We start from the raw sequence: 17,695 nt of genomic DNA on the forward strand, positions 1-17,695 counted from the left end.
TGCTCTGCAGTATCCCTGCTGTGATTTGTCAACTTTTAATTGGTGTCATTTTGAATGACACAGACCGGACCGTATCGATTAGAGCGGCTACGTTGCATCGGATGCCGACGTGAACTTGTGCCATTAAACGCGTCACGGTGTGCTCGTCATTCCCTGGAAAGAGAGCAGGCTGTGATTACATCGGCGCCCCTCCGCTAGCGGCGCCGCTGCAGGATCCCCGCACACCGAGCCCATGACCGGAGGTCCGGACCGTGAACCAGATGCCTCTATGATCCAGTCCGCATCCCGGCGAGACAGACAGCGTTCAGTTAGCATCGGGTAAGACAAGCCTGCCGTAGCTAGCATGAGGCTAACCGGCTCAGGCTAACGCTGATTAGGCCGGATTCCATTCAAAAAATCGGACACGTTAGAGCGTAATGTGCTGGTAACAATCCAACAAAGAAGCCGTTACTTATTTGCCTTTTTCCCCCGGGTGTTGTTCTAATCTCGTTGAATTACGGGGCTGCACTTCATTGTTTCACATTTGTATAAAACTGATACTTTGTGAGAATGCGTTGAGACATTGTTCTTGAGATTAGTGCCGAATGAATGACCTTGTTACTGCTGATTCTTTTACCGCTTGTATGTGGATGAAACCCGCAATGTTTTCCCTCAAAAGGACAACAAGTGTTAAATCCACCAAATACCGAATGCAGTTACGCAGCACGGCACTTTTGCTGCAGATTCCAGCTGCTTGGTGGTAGCACATGAAATACTGGCTTTTGTTTCAGATGGATTTCTTCATGCACTATTGACTGTCAAGTGGAAAGATAGAAAGTAGGTAATTGTCCTGGTGAGCTGAGATTAACATTAGCTAAAGGATTAGGTCTAGCCAGGCAAGGACAAGGGCGGTATCGATTAGCTGTGGCACCAGAGAAAGCTAGGGACGCCGAATATGGTAAAAAAAAAAAAAAGAGGCCGTCACTTTGTAAGATTCCCAATCAATACATTAGGATTCATCATTTAGTCTACAGATTATGACACAATGGAGGCGACCCTGTGAACTGTGCCCTGATTGTAGCCTCACAGGCGCGTGTAGGCTGCCCCGCCCCCTTGACTGCTGTCATTAGCCTCACGGCCACTGGACACTTTATTAGGAACACCAGCACCATCTACAGCAGGGGTCGGGAACCTTTTTGGCTACAAGAGCCATGAAGACCGGATATTTTAAAATGTATATCTGTGAGAGCCATATACATTTTTTTAAACATTGAATGCAATAAAATGTGTGCATTTTTATGTAAGACCAACAGTTTTAGATATAATGGGCTCTAATTACGTAGACCAGGCACACTACCCCACGCCAAGGGGGTGTGGCCAGCACACTTTTGTGAGCAGCGCAATACTTGCTGCCATTAATGCAACTTCTGCTGCTGCATGTTTTGCACCATACTCAGTATATTTCATTCTTTTGGCCATCTTTGCCAGAAGGCTTGGTTCTGCAGCTTTAGCTAGGTGACTATTTGACTAAAGGAGGAAAGTTTACATTTACATCTTAATGACCGAGGTACAGTACCGCATTACCCAGTAATAATCGAGTTTTGGTGTTTGACCTGGAAAATATCATCAGGAAAGATAGATATGGTCGGCCGTATTGCAGTAGAAAATAGATGGACGGATTAAAATGCATAAGAAAGTTGTAGATTTTTAATATTTTTAACAGTGATTTCTGTGATGGTTTACTTTAAAATGTTAGCAAACATACATTTTTATTGTGGTAAATGCTTGAGAGCCAGATACAGTCATCAAAAGAGCCCTACCTGGCTCCCGAGCCATAGGTTCCCTACCTCTGATCTACAGCATAGGGTCAAAACAATAGAAACGGCTGCCAGTCTGATACAGTAATAATAATAATAATAATAATTCATGCTCAATTGCAATTGTCTTTGTCTGCCAGGATGCGATATCATGTACATCCATAACAAGGAATGTTTGATCATTTCCTGGCAGATTCCTAAAAGAAGGCTTAGGTCTAAAAATGTTTGGTCGGATGCTTTGTGCTTTTCAGCATTTGAAGCGCAGCTAAACTTAGCCAGCAACATTCAAAGGACGGCACTGCGCAATGTCTGTCTCATCCGTGCACGTAATAATAATCATAATAATAATAATATGAGAGGACTTATGAATAGTGGGTGCATTATAGTCATGGCTTTACCTGGGGTAGCAATTCTTGCTGAAAGAGAAAGAGTCCATCTTATTTGAATTGAGTCTTTTTAAAAATGTGTTATTAAATGTATTTAAAAGCTCTTAACATTCCAATTGCAATGTAAAATATTCCAGATAAATTAATTGCTTTCATATATTGTACTCTCATTATTTTGCCATATCATTCATGAAAAATGGTCTCCAAATAGAATCAATTATTGTCAATATTTTGTATGCCAGTTATTATCCAGCAAAGGCTGTCGTCATGACAATCGTAGGCGATTAAAATGCCGGCCTTCCTGATCTTCTCTCTGCGGGGTTTTGTATTTAATGACTTTCACATGCTGTGCCCTGGCGATGGCACCCGGCGGGACCCTCCTCCAAAGGAGGGAAGCCTGGTATTCCCTGGTATTCCGTGTTATTCCCGGCATGCTGCTCACTTAGCCAAGCACGGCTGACACGCCATCAGGATGGTGTGAAATATCGTGGTGATGATGAAGATCACATGACACGATGGCGGCGTGCATGTCGTGTGTTTGCGGCCTTCTGAACGGACTCCGACGGCACCCGAGTAATCTGCGAGGTCAGCAAAATGTAATCTGCTTTGGTCGACGCCCCGGCTGGCGCGGCGCGGTGCGTGTGTGAGACTCCCTGGTCCCGCAGTGTCGTTGTGTTGAAAGTGATTGTGGCGTCAATGGCTGATCTCTTAGTTGTCTTTGGTGGCATCTGCGTGTGAAAGGAGAAGAGGTGAGCCATGGCTGACCCCAACCCAAACCCCAACGCCAACCCCAACCCCTCCCGGCCCCAGAGGAAGATGTCCACGGCCGGTGAGAGCGTCTACAAGGTATTAGGACTGGAGAAAGGAGCCTCGGCCGAGGACATCAAGAAAGCCTACAGGTGACTACTTCTGATAAAGTCTCCTTCCTTCCTTCCTTCCTTTCTTCCCTCCTTCCTTCCTACTTAAGCACACCTTATCTTCCTCGCCCGTCTGGCAGGAAGTTGGCGTTGAAGTACCACCCGGACAAGAACCCCGACAACCCGGAGGCGGCGGAGAAGTTCAAGGAGATCAACAACGCCAACTCCATCCTCAACGATGAGACCAAGAGGAAGATCTACGACGAGTACGGCTCCATGGGCCTTTACGTGTCCGAGCAGTTTGGGGAGGAGAGCGTCAAGTACTACTTCCTCATGTCCAAATGGTGGTTTAAGGTGGGCGTGGTTTCACTGCAGTGGTGGTGGTGATGATGATGATGATGATGTGGCGTGATGACCACGTTGACCGTGTTGTGGCGCAGACGCTGGTCCTGTGCTGCACGCTCTTCAGCTGCTGTTGCTGCTGCTGCTGCTGCTGCTTCTGCTGCGGGAAGTGCAAGCCCCCCGACGACGAGGAAAGCTACCACTATGTGGATCCCGAGGATCTGGAGGCCCAGATCAAGGCGGAGCAGCAGGACAGCGGTAAGCCAGCGCGATTTTCACACACAATCACGCGCTGCATTCAAGACTGCCGGGCAATAGGAAATGTCCCGTGTGGAGCTTCAGACCCCCCCCCACTTCAACACACGACTGCGATGATAAAAAATGTCCCAAGAAGCCTGAAGGTGGTCCATCACCATGTCTCTCCTGCAGGTCCCAGAGTAGTCATAAGCCAGCCCGCATCTTGCGGGGGCGGAGAGACCCCAGAGGGCAAAAGCCAGCCCATCCCCCTGCCCATGCCGTCGCCCCACCCCCAGTCGCCACCCTCGACCCGTCCATCTGAGGGGCAGGAGAAAGGAGAGAGCTTGCCCGAGTCGAAATGACTCGTAAGAGCCGCCGTTTGTCGCCGTTTGTCTGTCTGATCTGCCATCTTGGCGCCACGTCTGTAACGCCGCCTGTCGTGTGCACGCCTCTCTTGCCCTCATCGACTAACTACTTTCACCTTGCACGTTTCACTTTCCACTGTTCCGTGTTCAATGCCATTGTTAGCGTCTTTGTGTGGACGACACGGGACACACTCGCGCTCCGTTGATGCATGAAGCCTGCAACCTCCGCTGGGCATTGACCTCAGGCAGAAACCAAAGGACGCTTTGTTACATTTTCAAACATTTTTTGACAAAAAGAAGTCCAGAAATATTTATTTTACTTAGGCCTGTCGCGATAACACCTTTTGCCAGATGATAATTGTCTTCCAAAACAACTGAACACAAATGAAACTTTTTAATATTAACAGAGAAAATAATGTGCTCTCCTCTCTCAGGGAGATGATACTGGACGTCACTCAGCCACAAGAGCAGGCAGGTATGTTGTTATTATTATTATTATTGTTATTGTTATTATATAAGTGATAAGTACAAATATTGAAAAGGGAATATTTGTGTAGTTACAGCATAGAAATCTGTTTCCAATCAGGCAGAAAGATGTGTAGAGGACAGGAAGTGATGTCAGAGGTTCATATTTTTAGCTTGCGGAGTCTTATGGACCCAACAGTAGGCTGCTTTGTCATCATTATGTTATTTAAAGCCAAATCGATGCTTGTCTCCCCGATCGATTACTGCCACCCAGTGGCCAATGTACAGTACTGCAAATTGGAATGCTGCTTCTGCCTTGTATTTACTTCATCATCAAGTTAGTTCCTTTAACCATTTTTATGCTTTGGAATGCTTCATTTAGGAAATTGGCAATATTTACAATTGGGTTAAATATGCATGCGTTTGTGTGTTTTGACACAGCTCTCCTCATTAGAAGCCCCGCCCCCTTCATGATCCAGCCACATTAGAGTGCCAGAGATGAACCAGCCCAAAACCACCAGCCGGCTAAGGCCCGCCATCCCGCTTCCCGACCCGCAGGAGAAGTCCAAAGCAGGGAAGCTTTGGCGCTTCCTCCCGAGAACGGACGTCCTTGCTGTGGATTTCTTCCTCCATCTGGTCTCCGCAGGCAGGTCAGGACCCTTCCAGGACCAGTCATGATGCAACACAGGAAGTGTTCTGAAAGGTGCCTCTCATTCATGGTGATTATTAATATTCCCTCTGGTCTCACCTCGGACCGGGTCATGTTGAGGCAGGCTTGGCTGTGAGGCCAGAAAGCATGTTTTTGTCAGGATGCATGCCCTCCAGTCCCACGCAGACTTGCCAACTGCTCCCCAACGACCCCCGTCGTCTTGTGCCACTAACTAGCAACACAAAGCCAGCAGCTTCTGTGAACCACTACGGCGACCGACGGAACATTGTAGCGCACTTGGACGGATCCCAGCCCCTCAGAGGCAATGCTGTCCTCTGCGTACAGTCCACGTGGTCTGCAGCCCATTCCTGCCCACATTCAGCTCAAGCAGGAAAAATGTGAGTCTATCCCACCCATCCGATGTTGACTGAAGCAGGGAGGCGTTTCTTCCTCAGCTTTTAAAGGAAGTGTTGTGCCTTGGGGGGGAAAAGTGCAGCGTGACACTTTTGTCGTCACAGCGTCTGTGGCATTGAGTCGTGGGGGGCAAGGACATCGTCTAATTTGCATAATTGGCCATGACGCAAAACTCTGGCCAGAGTGGAGATTTTTTTTAAACCCGACTTTGTGTGTACGCGTGCGGATGGGTAAAACTGAGCTTTTTTTGTTTGTATCGTAAGAAATGTGACTATCTCGTGTTTTTGACTTACAGCTGTTGGTTCATTTTGCGTGCGTGCGCCTTATAACAGGCAAGCAAACATTCATGTTTCCTGGGCTCCGTGTAACGCGCGTTGATTTTCAAGATAATGTACACGTCATTGTACAGCCGACGTATCACTACAGACGCATGATGATGCGCCACCTATAGGTGGTATGAGGGATGCGAAGAAGCAGCATTTTAATGCCATCTACTGGGGACTTGGAAGCAGGCGCTCCAGACAGCCCCATTATAATGTGAATGGTGTGTAGCGCTAAATCAAAGTGGGGAAACATACGCTGAGAAGAAAGCCACTCAGACTCCTTTGCCGCATTCCATTTCCTCCCCCGTTAGCATGTGGAGAGGAGCGTCCTCATTTTGCCAACGGTACGCCCTTCCTGCAAAGGTGTCAATTCTATGACTGGTCCAGTTGGTGTAAACACTCACTATGCAAATTGATCATTTATTTGAATTAAAGCCGCTTTTTTTACATATCATTTCACACCATTGTAACTTGTGAATACAAAAAAAATAAATGTGAAGGTTACTTTTGTTTTGTCCATAGTGTAATGTTTGTTTGTTTTTTTTTAAAAAAAAACACATTTTACCTTCTGAACTGCAATAAACTGACAGACATTTTAACAGTTTAAATGTACATTTAAATTGTGTTTATCTAGCCAAATGTGTCATTTTCCAATAACAAAAAACGAAGACTGATGTAAATAACTCCTGACACCCCATGGCACGTTTTGATGGATGTCTGCTACAACCGTAAATATGCATTTTGAAGTGAATTGATATTCATGGATGGTTGGGTTGCATTACATATGCTAACCTGTTAGCATGTTGTGAAATGGGAGCTTCATGTAAGCTGACCACTTGGACAATCTACCTGTTCATTAAAAACAAGAGACACGAAAGCAAACATCATAGTTATTAACATAACTATTGTTGTTTGATTGTCCACCTGTGTATGTGCTCTGCAATTCAACCAAATAAAAATGAATATGTAAAATTCCCCTTTTATTCTTATTCTATTTTAAGTGTCCAACAGAAGCCAAGTGAAGGTATAAATAAATACGTGACCTTTTATTTTTTACTCATAAATGCAAACATGTTTAGTTAGTGGAGATGTTTTTAGGTAGATAACGGAGGCCATAAGGTCAATATGTTATGTCTAAGTTTGTCCAACTTAGTGTAGCTTGTAAACAAACACTCATCCGTCAATGTGAACACTCCCGCTCCGCTTCCATGTTCCAAAAATAGAGCGATAATCCCGTTAGTGGCTGAGTCTTCTTAGTCGTCCGTCTCCATTCTGTCCCTTAGCTTTAGCAGCTAACTATTTTGTTTACCGCAGCCCGCACGCGCTCCCGTCACGTGGCGGGGGGTCAAAGTGTAGAGGAGAAGGTAAGGAGAAGGTGATTGGCTAGTCTTCACGCGAGGAATACAGCAACGTGATTGGCTAGTCTTCACCCGAAGAATACAGCGTGGACAGGTTTAATGAAATGCTTATTTATATCACATCTACGACTACGGTTTGTATGGAAGCCCATTTCCGACACTGAAAAAAGTTTATCACAATCGTAAGTCATAATTATGACATAAAAAGTCGAAATTATGAGATTAAAAAGTCAATTGTCAAATTGACGTGTGCAGTTTGTATCTCATAATTGTGACTTTTTATCTCAATTGAGAACTCATAATTATGACTTACCATTGGGTAGGCCCCCGGTTGCTCCCTCCCTTGGAACCCACCTACCTGTAGTGCTCCCGGAAGTCCTGCGAGAGCTCCTCCAGTGTCTCATCCAAAGTCTCCTTCAGAAGGCGTCACATCCTCCGTCCGTTCCACCGGTGATATATGGTCCCTTGAAAAAGTATGTTTTTTGTCTAAATTAAGGTTTTAATGTTCCCCTTTTCAATGCTAAATGTTAAAATGTACTCTTAATCCGTGTTAGTGTATCGGCCGATTTCACTCGGAATCAACAGTATAAAAACTCGATGGAGCATCCATGTTAGAAACGATTCTTAATATCCAAACTAGGGCCAATGGCTTCTGGCGTGTTGTCTGACATTTTTTGTGTAGCAAACAACTTTATCTTTTCTTTTCAGTGTGGTGTTACGCCCCCAATATGGGGAGACATGATCACACATGAACTTGTGGGCTTTCCTCCACTGTGGACGCCAGTGTAATGTTTAATTTACAAGACAGTAGTTTAAGTTTTACAAGTGTAAACCTTTCTAATTTAATTAAGCTATTAGGTCATATCGATGCATTAAATATTGTACATGTAACACTATAAGTACAGCACTAACGTATAATAGCATATAACATCACAACAAGGCACTTTCTACTGACGAGCTAGCCAAGAAAACAAGTTACAAAACTTCTCAAACTTTGTCTTTTTCCCGCTTAAATACGGATCAAATACCTTCTCCACCCGGTTACATATTACATATTTGACATATTAGTCATGTTACCCACGTTTAATTATGAAAACATACCTGATATGGGGTGAAATGACCACACATGAACCTGTGTTGTTTCCTCCACTGTGGACGCCGGTGTCATGGCGGAAAGCCGCACGTGCTCCCCGGGTATGTGGTCTTAGACAAAAGCAATCGATCACCGGCGAATGGATGATTATTGATTACAGATTCACATATTTAAAGGCAGATTTTAAGCAATAATGGAATAAACAGTATAAAACACTTAAACATTTCCTTGCAGTTTTACGCTAATATATTTGAATCACCAACTATTTACATGATATTTTCTGATTAAATGGATGATCGTTTTATCTTCCCTTCTAAAACAGTTCCAAATCAAATTCTAATGTATTCCCCATCAAACAGGCATTGTATGTATCAACCCCAAGCTGTCACAGTGGCTCTAATCATCCTCATCCTCGTCATGTTCTGGTGCATTCCGTGGTTAAAAGAACCCGAAAACAAACCACAGGCCAACGAAGGCCCCTGAGCCAGAGTTTGGACACCATTGAGCTACGCAAAGTTGTGTGCTGGAAACTTGACTACAGTTTGTTGCTTCCAAACCAATGAACAATATTATCCGTTTAATATAGCTCTTGTTTGACTCGGGTGAGCTGGAGCCTATCCCAGCTGACTTCGGGTGGGCGGGGTGGATGACAGTCGGTCACAGGACATTACGGTACATAGAAACAACATATGGACAATCTAGAGTCTCCAGTCACCCTAATGTGTGTTTTCGGGATGTGGGAGGAAGCCGTGCTACCCACTCGTTCACCGCGTTGGCCTCCGATTACCAAGCAGCTTGAAACATGGCTGCCACCAGTTGCATCACGTTAGCAACATTCCCAAATCCACAAGCAACCCCCTTGGCCAACTTCTGACGTGTGGTAGAAAATAAAAACACCGAAGCGAGTACGGATCCTGGGCCACGCCTGGACTTTCCAGTGGTCTGCTGATGGAATTCCAGTAATTGAAGCCAGAACAAACTGGGCGGCTAAGAATAGCTCCAGTCAGGGGGACGGGGACTTGTGGTCTGGGGCGGGGGTCTTTACACGGAGTGATGGCACAGAGGGAAAAAGGGGATGGACAGCTGGACAAACTAGGTCTTCAAGTGGTCGCTTGGATCCAACTGACGTAGAAACCAACAGCTGAGACGCTCCTTCCAAGTTTCCGGAACCTTCTCCGTGTTTCATTGTGACCCCGGGAGGTGATGAACTTTGCCCTTCAGCCGGCTGGAAGTCCGGGTCGCAGTCGGGGGGGTCGCGGCGCGGCTGCCGGCGGAAGCGGAGGAGCGACCATGGAGAACCTGGAGAAGCAGCTCATGTGTCCCGTCTGCCTGGAGATGTTCTCCAAGCCGGTGGTCATCCTGCCCTGCCAGCACAACCTCTGCAGGAAGTGTGCCAACGACATCTTCCAGGCCAGTCCCACCCTCGCCGAGATCACCACTTACACCCGCAAACCTCGATGGGGGCCACACGGTGACCCCGGAACACGACGGCTTGGAAACCAAGCTTCTTCCCGTCTCCGTCTTGACGTGTTTGCTGTGTGTTGTTGTCCGTACAGTTGTCCAACCCGGCGTGGCAGTCGCGAAGCTCGTCCAGCGTGGCCGCCAGCGGGAGTCGCTTCCGCTGCCCGTCGTGTCGTCACGAGGTGGTCCTGGACCGCCACGGCGTGTACGGCCTGCAGAGGAACCTGCTGGTGGAGAACATCATCGACATGTACAGACGCCAGGAGGCCTCACGGTAACACAACTCCACATTTACTTACGTTCCAACATTTGAGCAGCTGCAAGATCTTCATCACTTCCTGTCGTTTGGCTAAGTCTCGGCTCATTGGACACCTCCACTTAGACCGCAGATGGATGAACCCCTTCACGTTCTCTCTCTGCACTTGGGGGCTTGTTCCTGAAAAAAGAGTCCCAAATAACATTATTATTTTTAAATCTATTTTATTTTTACATTTTGGAATTATTGTTTATTTTTTTAAAAAGTATTTAAAATATTTGTGTAAAAAAATGATTCTAGTTATTTTTTAATGTAATTTATTACACTTATTTTTTTATTTTATATTAATAATGTAGTATAAATGTAATTTTTAAATTACTTTATATATATATACACACATTATTATTTATTACTGTACTGAATTACTATCCTTTTTGTCCGTTTTTAAATTAAAAAAGTGATCAATAAAATACTGTAACCACGTGAGATACTTGTAAAATAACCTTCGCCGCTAGATGGCAATGCTGCACTCCATTTTGAGCCGAATGCAGTGTTTCTATTTCAATTCAATTTGATTGAACAGTTTTAGGTTTAAAAAAAAAGATAATTACGTGCGACATATTTGATTGGTCCTTTTTAATCAACAAAATATTTCAACCGACCAAACGAATCAAACATAATAATTGTCTTTTTTCTGAACAGAACAGGTTAAAAAACAAGAAAATATGGTACAAACATAGTTTAAAATAAAGGTTGTTGTTTTTGTTACTCCAAAATGTCATAAATCAACAATGTATAAGATAATAGGACAATAAGATAAGATAAGATAAGATAAGGCAGTACCAACAGCAGCAGCATACCTAAGCACAACTAAGGGAAAAGCTATAGAAGGCTAATTTATGTCAATTTGTCTTGAATTGCTGATGACAGTAGTCATGAGAGGGCGGAGCCAAAATTACCCCGGTCTCCGTGTAAACACACATTTGTCACTTCCACGGCCAAGTAGACGCTGGGTGAGTCACAGCGTTGGCCGATGAAGGAGTCCCCCCCGATAATAGAAGTGATTGTTCCTGATGACAAATAGCTGAAAATGTCCTTTTAATCATCTTATTATCACGTACGCCTCCGTCCAAGGACGTGTACACAAGCTAATGATGAGGTGGCCTTTTCCCGCTCATATACACACCAGGCCTTCTTAGATAGCTGGCTCCTGGAGCTGAGTGCCATACCTCATTAATAACCCATCCGCTGGATCATTTAACGCCAATCAAAATAAACACAAGCTAAGGGCTAAAAATGGCCCCCGGGCCGTTCTTTGGCCCCCCATGCTGTAGCTATTTAGAAAGATTGTAAAAATAGAAGATGAGTCAGAGTTGTTGTTTAGCGAAAGAGAGAGAGAGAGAGAAAAAACATGGCCGCCATATAGTGACACCTTCCTGCTTGCGAGATGACAAACAACGAAGTGTGAGGCCGGCCAAACCGTGTCGCCGCCCACTGACGTCAAAGCGCGTCCCCGATATAGACGTTGAGGAAAAGGATGACCAGGAGCTTTTTGTCCTCACAAGACGTCGTAGCGAGCGAAGCGATCCCTGGTGCAGCGCTGCTAAGGCTTTGATGTCACATGATCATATTCTTCAGCTGTCATCAAGTGTAAAAAGAAGCGCGTCTTGCACAGTGATGCTTTGATAAAAGTTGAGTTTGACTTTTGAGGCATATTTTCTCAGGGGAACCCCTTATTGATATTATTCACTGATAAAAAGCGTGGAATGCAGAGCAGGAAACGCTCAGGCACAATTAAAAAAAATTAATAACTCCATCAAATTCCCAGCCGGGAAAAGGCCCCGGGGCAGACCTAGGACACGCTGGAGGGATTATGTCTCACAGCTGGCCTGGGAACGCTTTGGTGTCCTCCCGGTGGAGCTGGAGGAGGTGGCCGGGGACCGGGAAGTCTGGGCTTCCCTACTGAGACTGCTGCCCCCGCGACCCGGATAAGCGGAGGAAAATGGATGGATGGATCAAATTTTAGTGATCAATTTTGGAAATATGGGCCATTATTTTATTTCAAAAATAACATCCCACGACCTCACAGCTAGGAGACCAGGGTTCAATTCCACCCTCGGCCATCTCTGTGTGGAGTTTGCATGTTCTCCCCGTGCATGCGTGGGTTTTCTCCGGGTACTCCGGTTTCCTCCCACATTCCAAAAACATGCTAGGTTAATTGGTGACTCCAAATTGTCCATAGGTATGAATGTGAGTGTGAATGGTTGTTTGTCTATATGTGCCCTGTGATTGGCTGGCCACCAGTCCAGGGTGTACCCCGCCTCTCGCCCGAAGACAGCTGGGATAGGGTCCAGCACCCCCCGCAACCCTCGTGAGGAAAAGCGGTAGAAAATGAATGAATGAATGAATAACATCCCACAGTTTTTGCATGTTTAACGCGAGCGGAGACTTGTCCCACTTTGTTCACCCGTCCTTGAATGCACCATCTAACCTTCTCCCCCGGGGCATAATGTTGCCATCTCGGTGATGCTGTCGCTACACCTGGCAACAACCATGTAGAGGAGCACACGCCCACCATGGCTTCCCAAACCCGCAGGTTGGTTAACGACAAGCCGGAGACGCAGCAGCAGCAGCTGACGTGCGACGAGCACGAGGACGAGAAGATCAACATCTACTGCCTGTCCTGCCAGACGCCCACCTGCTCCATGTGCAAAGTGTTCGGCCGACACAAAGAGTGCGACGTGGCGCCGCTCGGCAGCGTCTACCTGAGGCTCAAGGTAACGGCGCAAAATTAGGAGGTGGAGTTGTTGGAATACACTTAAGTAGTCAGACTTACACCAGCAAATAGACACAGCCCTGCAACTCCATGACACGTGTGTGCATGACGCATCTGCAGTCTGAGTAGGAACAAATCACAGGAAGGGACAATGTTTCAGGTAAGGCAGTTCCTCTTGATGCACGCTATACGCTTTCTGCATTTTCTCACATTTCTCGCTTGTTTAAACACACAAAGTTGAAATGTAGTTTGAATTTGAATGACCAATCTAGTAGGTTGGACACAACTATATGTCCTGGCACCATTGGTTAGTAGCGTTTTTGTGTCCTTGTTAAAACATATCGCTCCTGCCGTCGTATTTTCCTCCTCCTTGAACCCAAGGTTCATTTACCGCTTAAGGGGGTTAGCAAGCAGCTCACACAGTTACAGCTACAATACTGGTCACCGGTAGCTAACATACAAGCTAGCCACCACTGACCACAACAGGAAACGGCACGAAGGAGATTGATAGACAGTGGTCTGCGGCCAATCAGGACACAGAACTCAATGAGCCGGCTATTGTGGGTTGCTAATATGCTAGCCCAGGAGACGAGCCGGTTTACACACGTCTTCAACTCCGAGTTGAGTCTGCAACTTTCACTTTCACTTTCAACGTCTTAGCAACAAAAGATCAAATTGGCCCTGGCATCCTTTCATTTTTCAATCTTTGGCCCTTGATGGAAAATGATCGGACCCCCCCTGGTTTAGGTGGAAACCACAACCGCGTGTGTAGTAGTCTTTGAATGGCATGACACCAACAACGTACGTAGGTCTGAGGACAGAGCCCTGAGGGACGTCGCGCAGCAACAGAAGGTGACAAAGTGTGACCAAGCGACAAAGGTTTAGTCACACAAAGAAAAGACAGCCTGCAGATGGCGGCCGCCGTGTGGCTTCGCTGATTCACTCATCTGAAATGGAGATGAGGTGACGCAACGTGAACGGGCCGGCGCCGTCCTTTCCGAGTGCGAAGCGGGACAGCTGCTGCAGGTTGTTGTTGTTCGCTTGGCGTTTGCAGACGGAGCTCAGCGACGGCATCGCCGGCCTGGTGGCCAACAACAACCACATCCAGGCCACCATCACGCACATGGAGGACGCGTGCGACGCCATCCAGGTGACAGAAGCCGCCCCGATATGTCCCGCCAGACGGATTCGCTTACGACGCTCAATCTTGTTTCCCCGCCTCAGGAGAACGCTCGCCAGCGCCGCGAGCAGATCGCCAGCCAGCTGGAGACTCTGGCGGCCATCTTGGACGAGCGCAAACAGGAACTGGTGCGTCTGATCACCCGGGAGCAAGACGACAAGCTGCAGCACGTGCGGGCGCTCGTCCGGCAGCACGGCGAGCGGCTGGAGGCCGCCGTCACGCTGGTGGAGTCGGCCATTCACGCCGCCGAGGAGCCGCACATGGCGCTCTTCATCCAGGCCAGTCACATGACACCCAGAAACACCAATACCGTACCACCCCAGTAACCCCCGTAATATCTGTGTGTACTCGCAGAGCGCCACGGTCATACTGGACAAGTAAGTTGTGTGTCGCGTGCGCACGTTGTCGTTACACACTTTGTCCTCAAGCGCGCGTTTGTGCTCAGGATGTCTGCGTCCACGCTGGACGCCAGCGTCCTGCGTCCGCCACTCCACGATGACGACATGAGCCACTTTGTCATCGACGTGGACGACATCGCTGACATGTTGGCCAACATCGACTTCTGCCACAGTTTGTACACGACACCTTGAACGCCTCACACCTCCCGCGTCCATTTGCCTCAAAACTTGCTACGATACATGATTTCATTTTAGCTTTCTCACACAGCGCTTAACTTCTTTTTACACTTTAATGACAGCTCAACTGCGCCTTGCAGGCTTCAGGACGGCTGCGGTTTGACCCTGGAACAGATCGATTCCATTTCCGGAGCTTCTAAGTAAACCCAACTTGTTTTTCAGCTTCTGCGGGCGACGGCGAAGACGACCTCGGGGATGACTCCGAACTGGACTGAGCCGCCCCCAGACAGAGTTCCGTGTGCGACGTCTTTAAGCGTCCTGGCAAAAGACTAAAGATGCGACCGGGCTGAGTCACACGTTGCGTAAACAATAAAAAAAAATAAGAAAAAATCCGAGCAGGAAGCTGACGGATTCCCCTCGCCCACACGGGAGCGGCTGACTCAAAACAACAACAGCAGCAATCCTCCACCTCCGAAGCACAAACGCTGGCAAGAGCTTTGGAATTGTCTTACGTAAAAACATCTTCCCTTTGTTTCCACGCAGGGACTTCTCCTTATGGGCTCCGCTAAGTCCCTGAGCCTCGTCAGGTCCTTAATTGCGTTTGCGCTAGGACGGGGTGTACAAAACCCGACCCGGGGGCTGTTTGCAGACCCGACACATTCTAGAAATGGAATGAACAGCAAATACAGCCGCTGCCTGGTTATCGCCCAAAATGGCCGCCTCCATGTTTATTTTTGGAATGCAGGTTCTTGAGAATGTTTTGTTATGATTGACGCCATCACCCAATGTCAGGACGTGGTGTCAAACTGGTGGCAGGGGATCATTTTGGAATTTGTTTTCTTTGTGACTTTTTGGTTCTTGTTTTGAAATATCACTTTTTTTTTGCCAAACCTGACAATTTTGGCAACTTTTCATGCTCAAAAATGCAAGAAAAGCCGCACAATATCCATCCATCCATATCCTCACTAGGGTCGTGGGCTATGCTGGAGCCTATCCCAGCTGTGAAGTTGCAGTGATTCAAATGCAAAGGTTTAACTTCAGGATGGTTTTATTGGAAAGTATAAACATTGGCCACACGGACATGGCTGATGGATGACATTGAAGTACAACTTGTCAATCATGAAACCTTCCACCTGATGCTAGAAACAACTTTATCATCCTTTGAATGTTCAAATCTGCAAAGCGCATGTCAAACATTTTATACTGTATTATACATTTTCATGTGAAAAAAAATACATTTTGGGTTGCATTGTCTGAAGTGCTTTAATATTCACGTGGACTATTTACAGTATTTGTGGCCGTGAACAGGAAGTGAGCGTGCATAAAAGAGGAAGATGTTGGCGCAGACGACTTTTACTTGCCAACCTCGTCCAGCACTTTGCGGTTGAAGTGGGCTCTCTGTCTCTGCTTCTCCGTGCGGGCCAAGTGGATCATGTTCCTCAGGAGGTGAAAGGTCAAGTCGATGGAGATCGGCGCCTCCTCGCTGCGCTTCAGAAGCTGCCCTTCCTCATCATCATCATCATTATTCTCCTCCTCCTCCTCCTCCTCCTTCCCGAGGAAGAGTCTCGGGATGCTGAAGCCCAGCAGGCGGGCGGCGGTGCTGTCCCCGGCGGCGGCTGCTCTGAGGAGCACCTGACCCGGCTGGAGGCTGCTGGGGAGGCCGCTATCTCGTAGCGGGTGCCCTCTGCTGGCGGTGGGAGGGAGTAGCACCGAGGACAGGAGGAGCAGGAGCAGCGACGTTGACTTCATGGCTGGAATGAAATGCACCAAATGATTAAAATTGTGGCTTTTCACGCAGGAATATTTGTGCAAAATCCACCAAAGTTTACTGCATTGAAAGGCCAAAGTCTCTTCTTATTGCCGTGCGCAAACTTCACTCTCAAACTCTCAGAGCCATCAACTATTAAAATGCGTTCAAAAAGAAACGCCGTGCTTTCAAAAGCGTTATTATTATTACTATTATTATTATTATTTCAGACACACTCCAAAACGAAACTTTAGTGGACGGTCCAACTTACTTGCCGCAGGTGAACGTGCGCGAGAGCTCCGCGGTGGAGGGTCCGTGTGCGTGTGCGCGCAGGTCGGCGAGCACGCGGCTTTTTATCCAGGCAGCCTGTGACGTCATCGCCCGCCATCGCCATCGTCCCGGGGTGGTGGGGTGGGGGTCCCGCTTTCTTCTTCTGGTCAGGTCAAAGATGCTGGCAGCAGACCACTTTTTTACCGCTTGGAATATTTCATGGACTTGGAATGCAGGTCGGACCCAAACCAGGTCGGATCTAAAGCAGGTCGGACCTGAGGAGGACGCAACTTTGCCACTCTGATCTTTTCCTAACTAGTTAACTATGCTAACTAGTTAAAAAAAAAAAAACCTGCGCCTTACTGCGTCACATGGCTGAACAATCCAATTATTATTAACATCAACTTCACTCTTCGCTGGTTTAAGAAGTCTTGCCTCTTCATATATTCATTTTATTCTCATAAAACGACAGCAGCTCGTCCCTGTTTTTGCTGTTATCAAATTATCCAACTATTTTAATTAATGTCAAATTAATGGTGAGTGCAGCTGGGATAGGCTCCAGCATACCCGGGACCCAACTGAGGATAAGTGGCATATAAAAGGAATGGATGGATGGATAATCATAACTTAATTCCCATAATATTTTCACTTTATGCTCATAACTTTTTCCACAACTTTCCAAAAAACACATTTGTTGCTCATGACTATCAAAAAATAATTTAAATAATAAATTGACATAATATTGTTTATAATATTAAAATGTTTGGACTTTGATTTTTTTCCTTTTTTGCTATGTTTTTCCCAGTTTTCCTGTTCAATGCTATTTTTAGAATGTGTCCCGGCCAACAATAAAGGAGTCACGGTCCACACTTTGGACACCCCAGCCCTGAACATTTGGATGTGACGTCAGACGTTTTTCAAAAAGACTGGAGCTGTCCAAGGTGCTGAATCATGTGTGCTAATGTGTACACACACACACACACGCACGCATGTTCTATTTCAAATAAGGTCACACTATTATTGTGCCTGCTAAACATTTACATAAGAGCACTTGAGAAATTAATTTTTCATTGAGAAGACGACGTGTGTGTGTGTGTGTGTGTGTGTGTGTTAGCGAGAGAGATGGGGGGGCCGGGGGGGGTGTT

The 17,695-nt window shown here is 46.7% G+C and overlaps 3 protein-coding genes and 1 long non-coding RNA gene across 9 annotated transcripts; 2 read left to right on the forward strand and 2 right to left on the reverse strand.

Annotated features, from left to right (window-relative positions):
* Nucleotides 1-111: 111 nt before the first annotated feature.
* Nucleotides 112-6,378, forward strand: dnajc5ga (DnaJ (Hsp40) homolog, subfamily C, member 5 gamma a). 4 transcript variants are annotated; one of them, XM_058091670.1, is made up of 7 exons: nucleotides 112-318; nucleotides 2,895-3,081; nucleotides 3,180-3,393; nucleotides 3,480-3,639; nucleotides 3,811-3,983; nucleotides 4,418-4,458; nucleotides 4,890-6,378. In XM_058091670.1, the coding sequence occupies exons 2-5, from the start codon at nucleotides 2,939-2,941 to the stop codon at nucleotides 3,978-3,980; spliced, it is 687 nt and encodes a 228-aa protein (XP_057947653.1). In that variant the 5' UTR covers nucleotides 112-318; nucleotides 2,895-2,938; the 3' UTR covers nucleotides 3,981-3,983; nucleotides 4,418-4,458; nucleotides 4,890-6,378. The 4 variants fall into 4 exon arrangements, 3 of the variants coding, with proteins under 3 accessions (XP_057947653.1, XP_057947646.1, XP_057947665.1); XR_009132640.1 differs by having other exon boundaries at nucleotides 113-3,081; nucleotides 4,890-5,098; nucleotides 5,222-6,378; XM_058091663.1 differs by having other exon boundaries at nucleotides 113-318; nucleotides 2,924-3,081.
* On the reverse strand, nucleotides 1,921-10,160 carry LOC131143395 (uncharacterized). Its single transcript, XR_009116039.1, has 4 exons — nucleotides 10,046-10,160; nucleotides 8,294-9,970; nucleotides 7,551-7,656; nucleotides 1,921-2,910 (listed from the first exon to the last, which is right to left on the reverse strand). It is a non-coding gene; the product is annotated as an uncharacterized LOC131143395 (long non-coding RNA).
* trim54 (tripartite motif containing 54) lies at nucleotides 9,331-15,791 on the forward strand. 2 transcript variants are annotated; one of them, XM_058091640.1, is made up of 8 exons: nucleotides 9,331-9,695; nucleotides 9,842-10,020; nucleotides 12,599-12,779; nucleotides 13,833-13,928; nucleotides 14,003-14,236; nucleotides 14,313-14,335; nucleotides 14,404-14,528; nucleotides 14,756-15,791. In XM_058091640.1, the coding sequence occupies exons 1-8, from the start codon at nucleotides 9,489-9,491 to the stop codon at nucleotides 14,806-14,808; spliced, it is 1,098 nt and encodes a 365-aa protein (XP_057947623.1). In that variant the 5' UTR covers nucleotides 9,331-9,488; the 3' UTR covers nucleotides 14,809-15,791. The 2 variants fall into 2 exon arrangements, with proteins under 2 accessions (XP_057947623.1, XP_057947632.1); XM_058091649.1 differs by having other exon boundaries at nucleotides 14,674-14,787.
* Nucleotides 15,497-17,604, reverse strand: uts1 (urotensin 1). 2 transcript variants are annotated; one of them, XM_058091734.1, is made up of 2 exons: nucleotides 16,552-17,604; nucleotides 15,497-16,284 (listed from the first exon to the last, which is right to left on the reverse strand). In XM_058091734.1, exon 2 carries the CDS (start codon nucleotides 16,280-16,282, stop codon nucleotides 15,887-15,889), a length of 396 nt encoding a protein of 131 aa, XP_057947717.1. In that variant the 5' UTR covers nucleotides 16,283-16,284; nucleotides 16,552-17,604; the 3' UTR covers nucleotides 15,497-15,886. The 2 variants fall into 2 exon arrangements, with proteins under 2 accessions (XP_057947717.1, XP_057947723.1); XM_058091740.1 differs by lacking the exon at nucleotides 16,552-17,604 and adding an exon at nucleotides 16,353-16,503.
* Between the last annotated feature and the right edge of the window lie 91 nt (nucleotides 17,605-17,695).

The sequence above is a fragment of the Doryrhamphus excisus genome, chromosome 1, assembly GCF_030265055.1.
Source record: "Doryrhamphus excisus isolate RoL2022-K1 chromosome 1, RoL_Dexc_1.0, whole genome shotgun sequence".
Taxonomy (NCBI): domain Eukaryota; kingdom Metazoa; phylum Chordata; class Actinopteri; order Syngnathiformes; family Syngnathidae; genus Doryrhamphus; species Doryrhamphus excisus.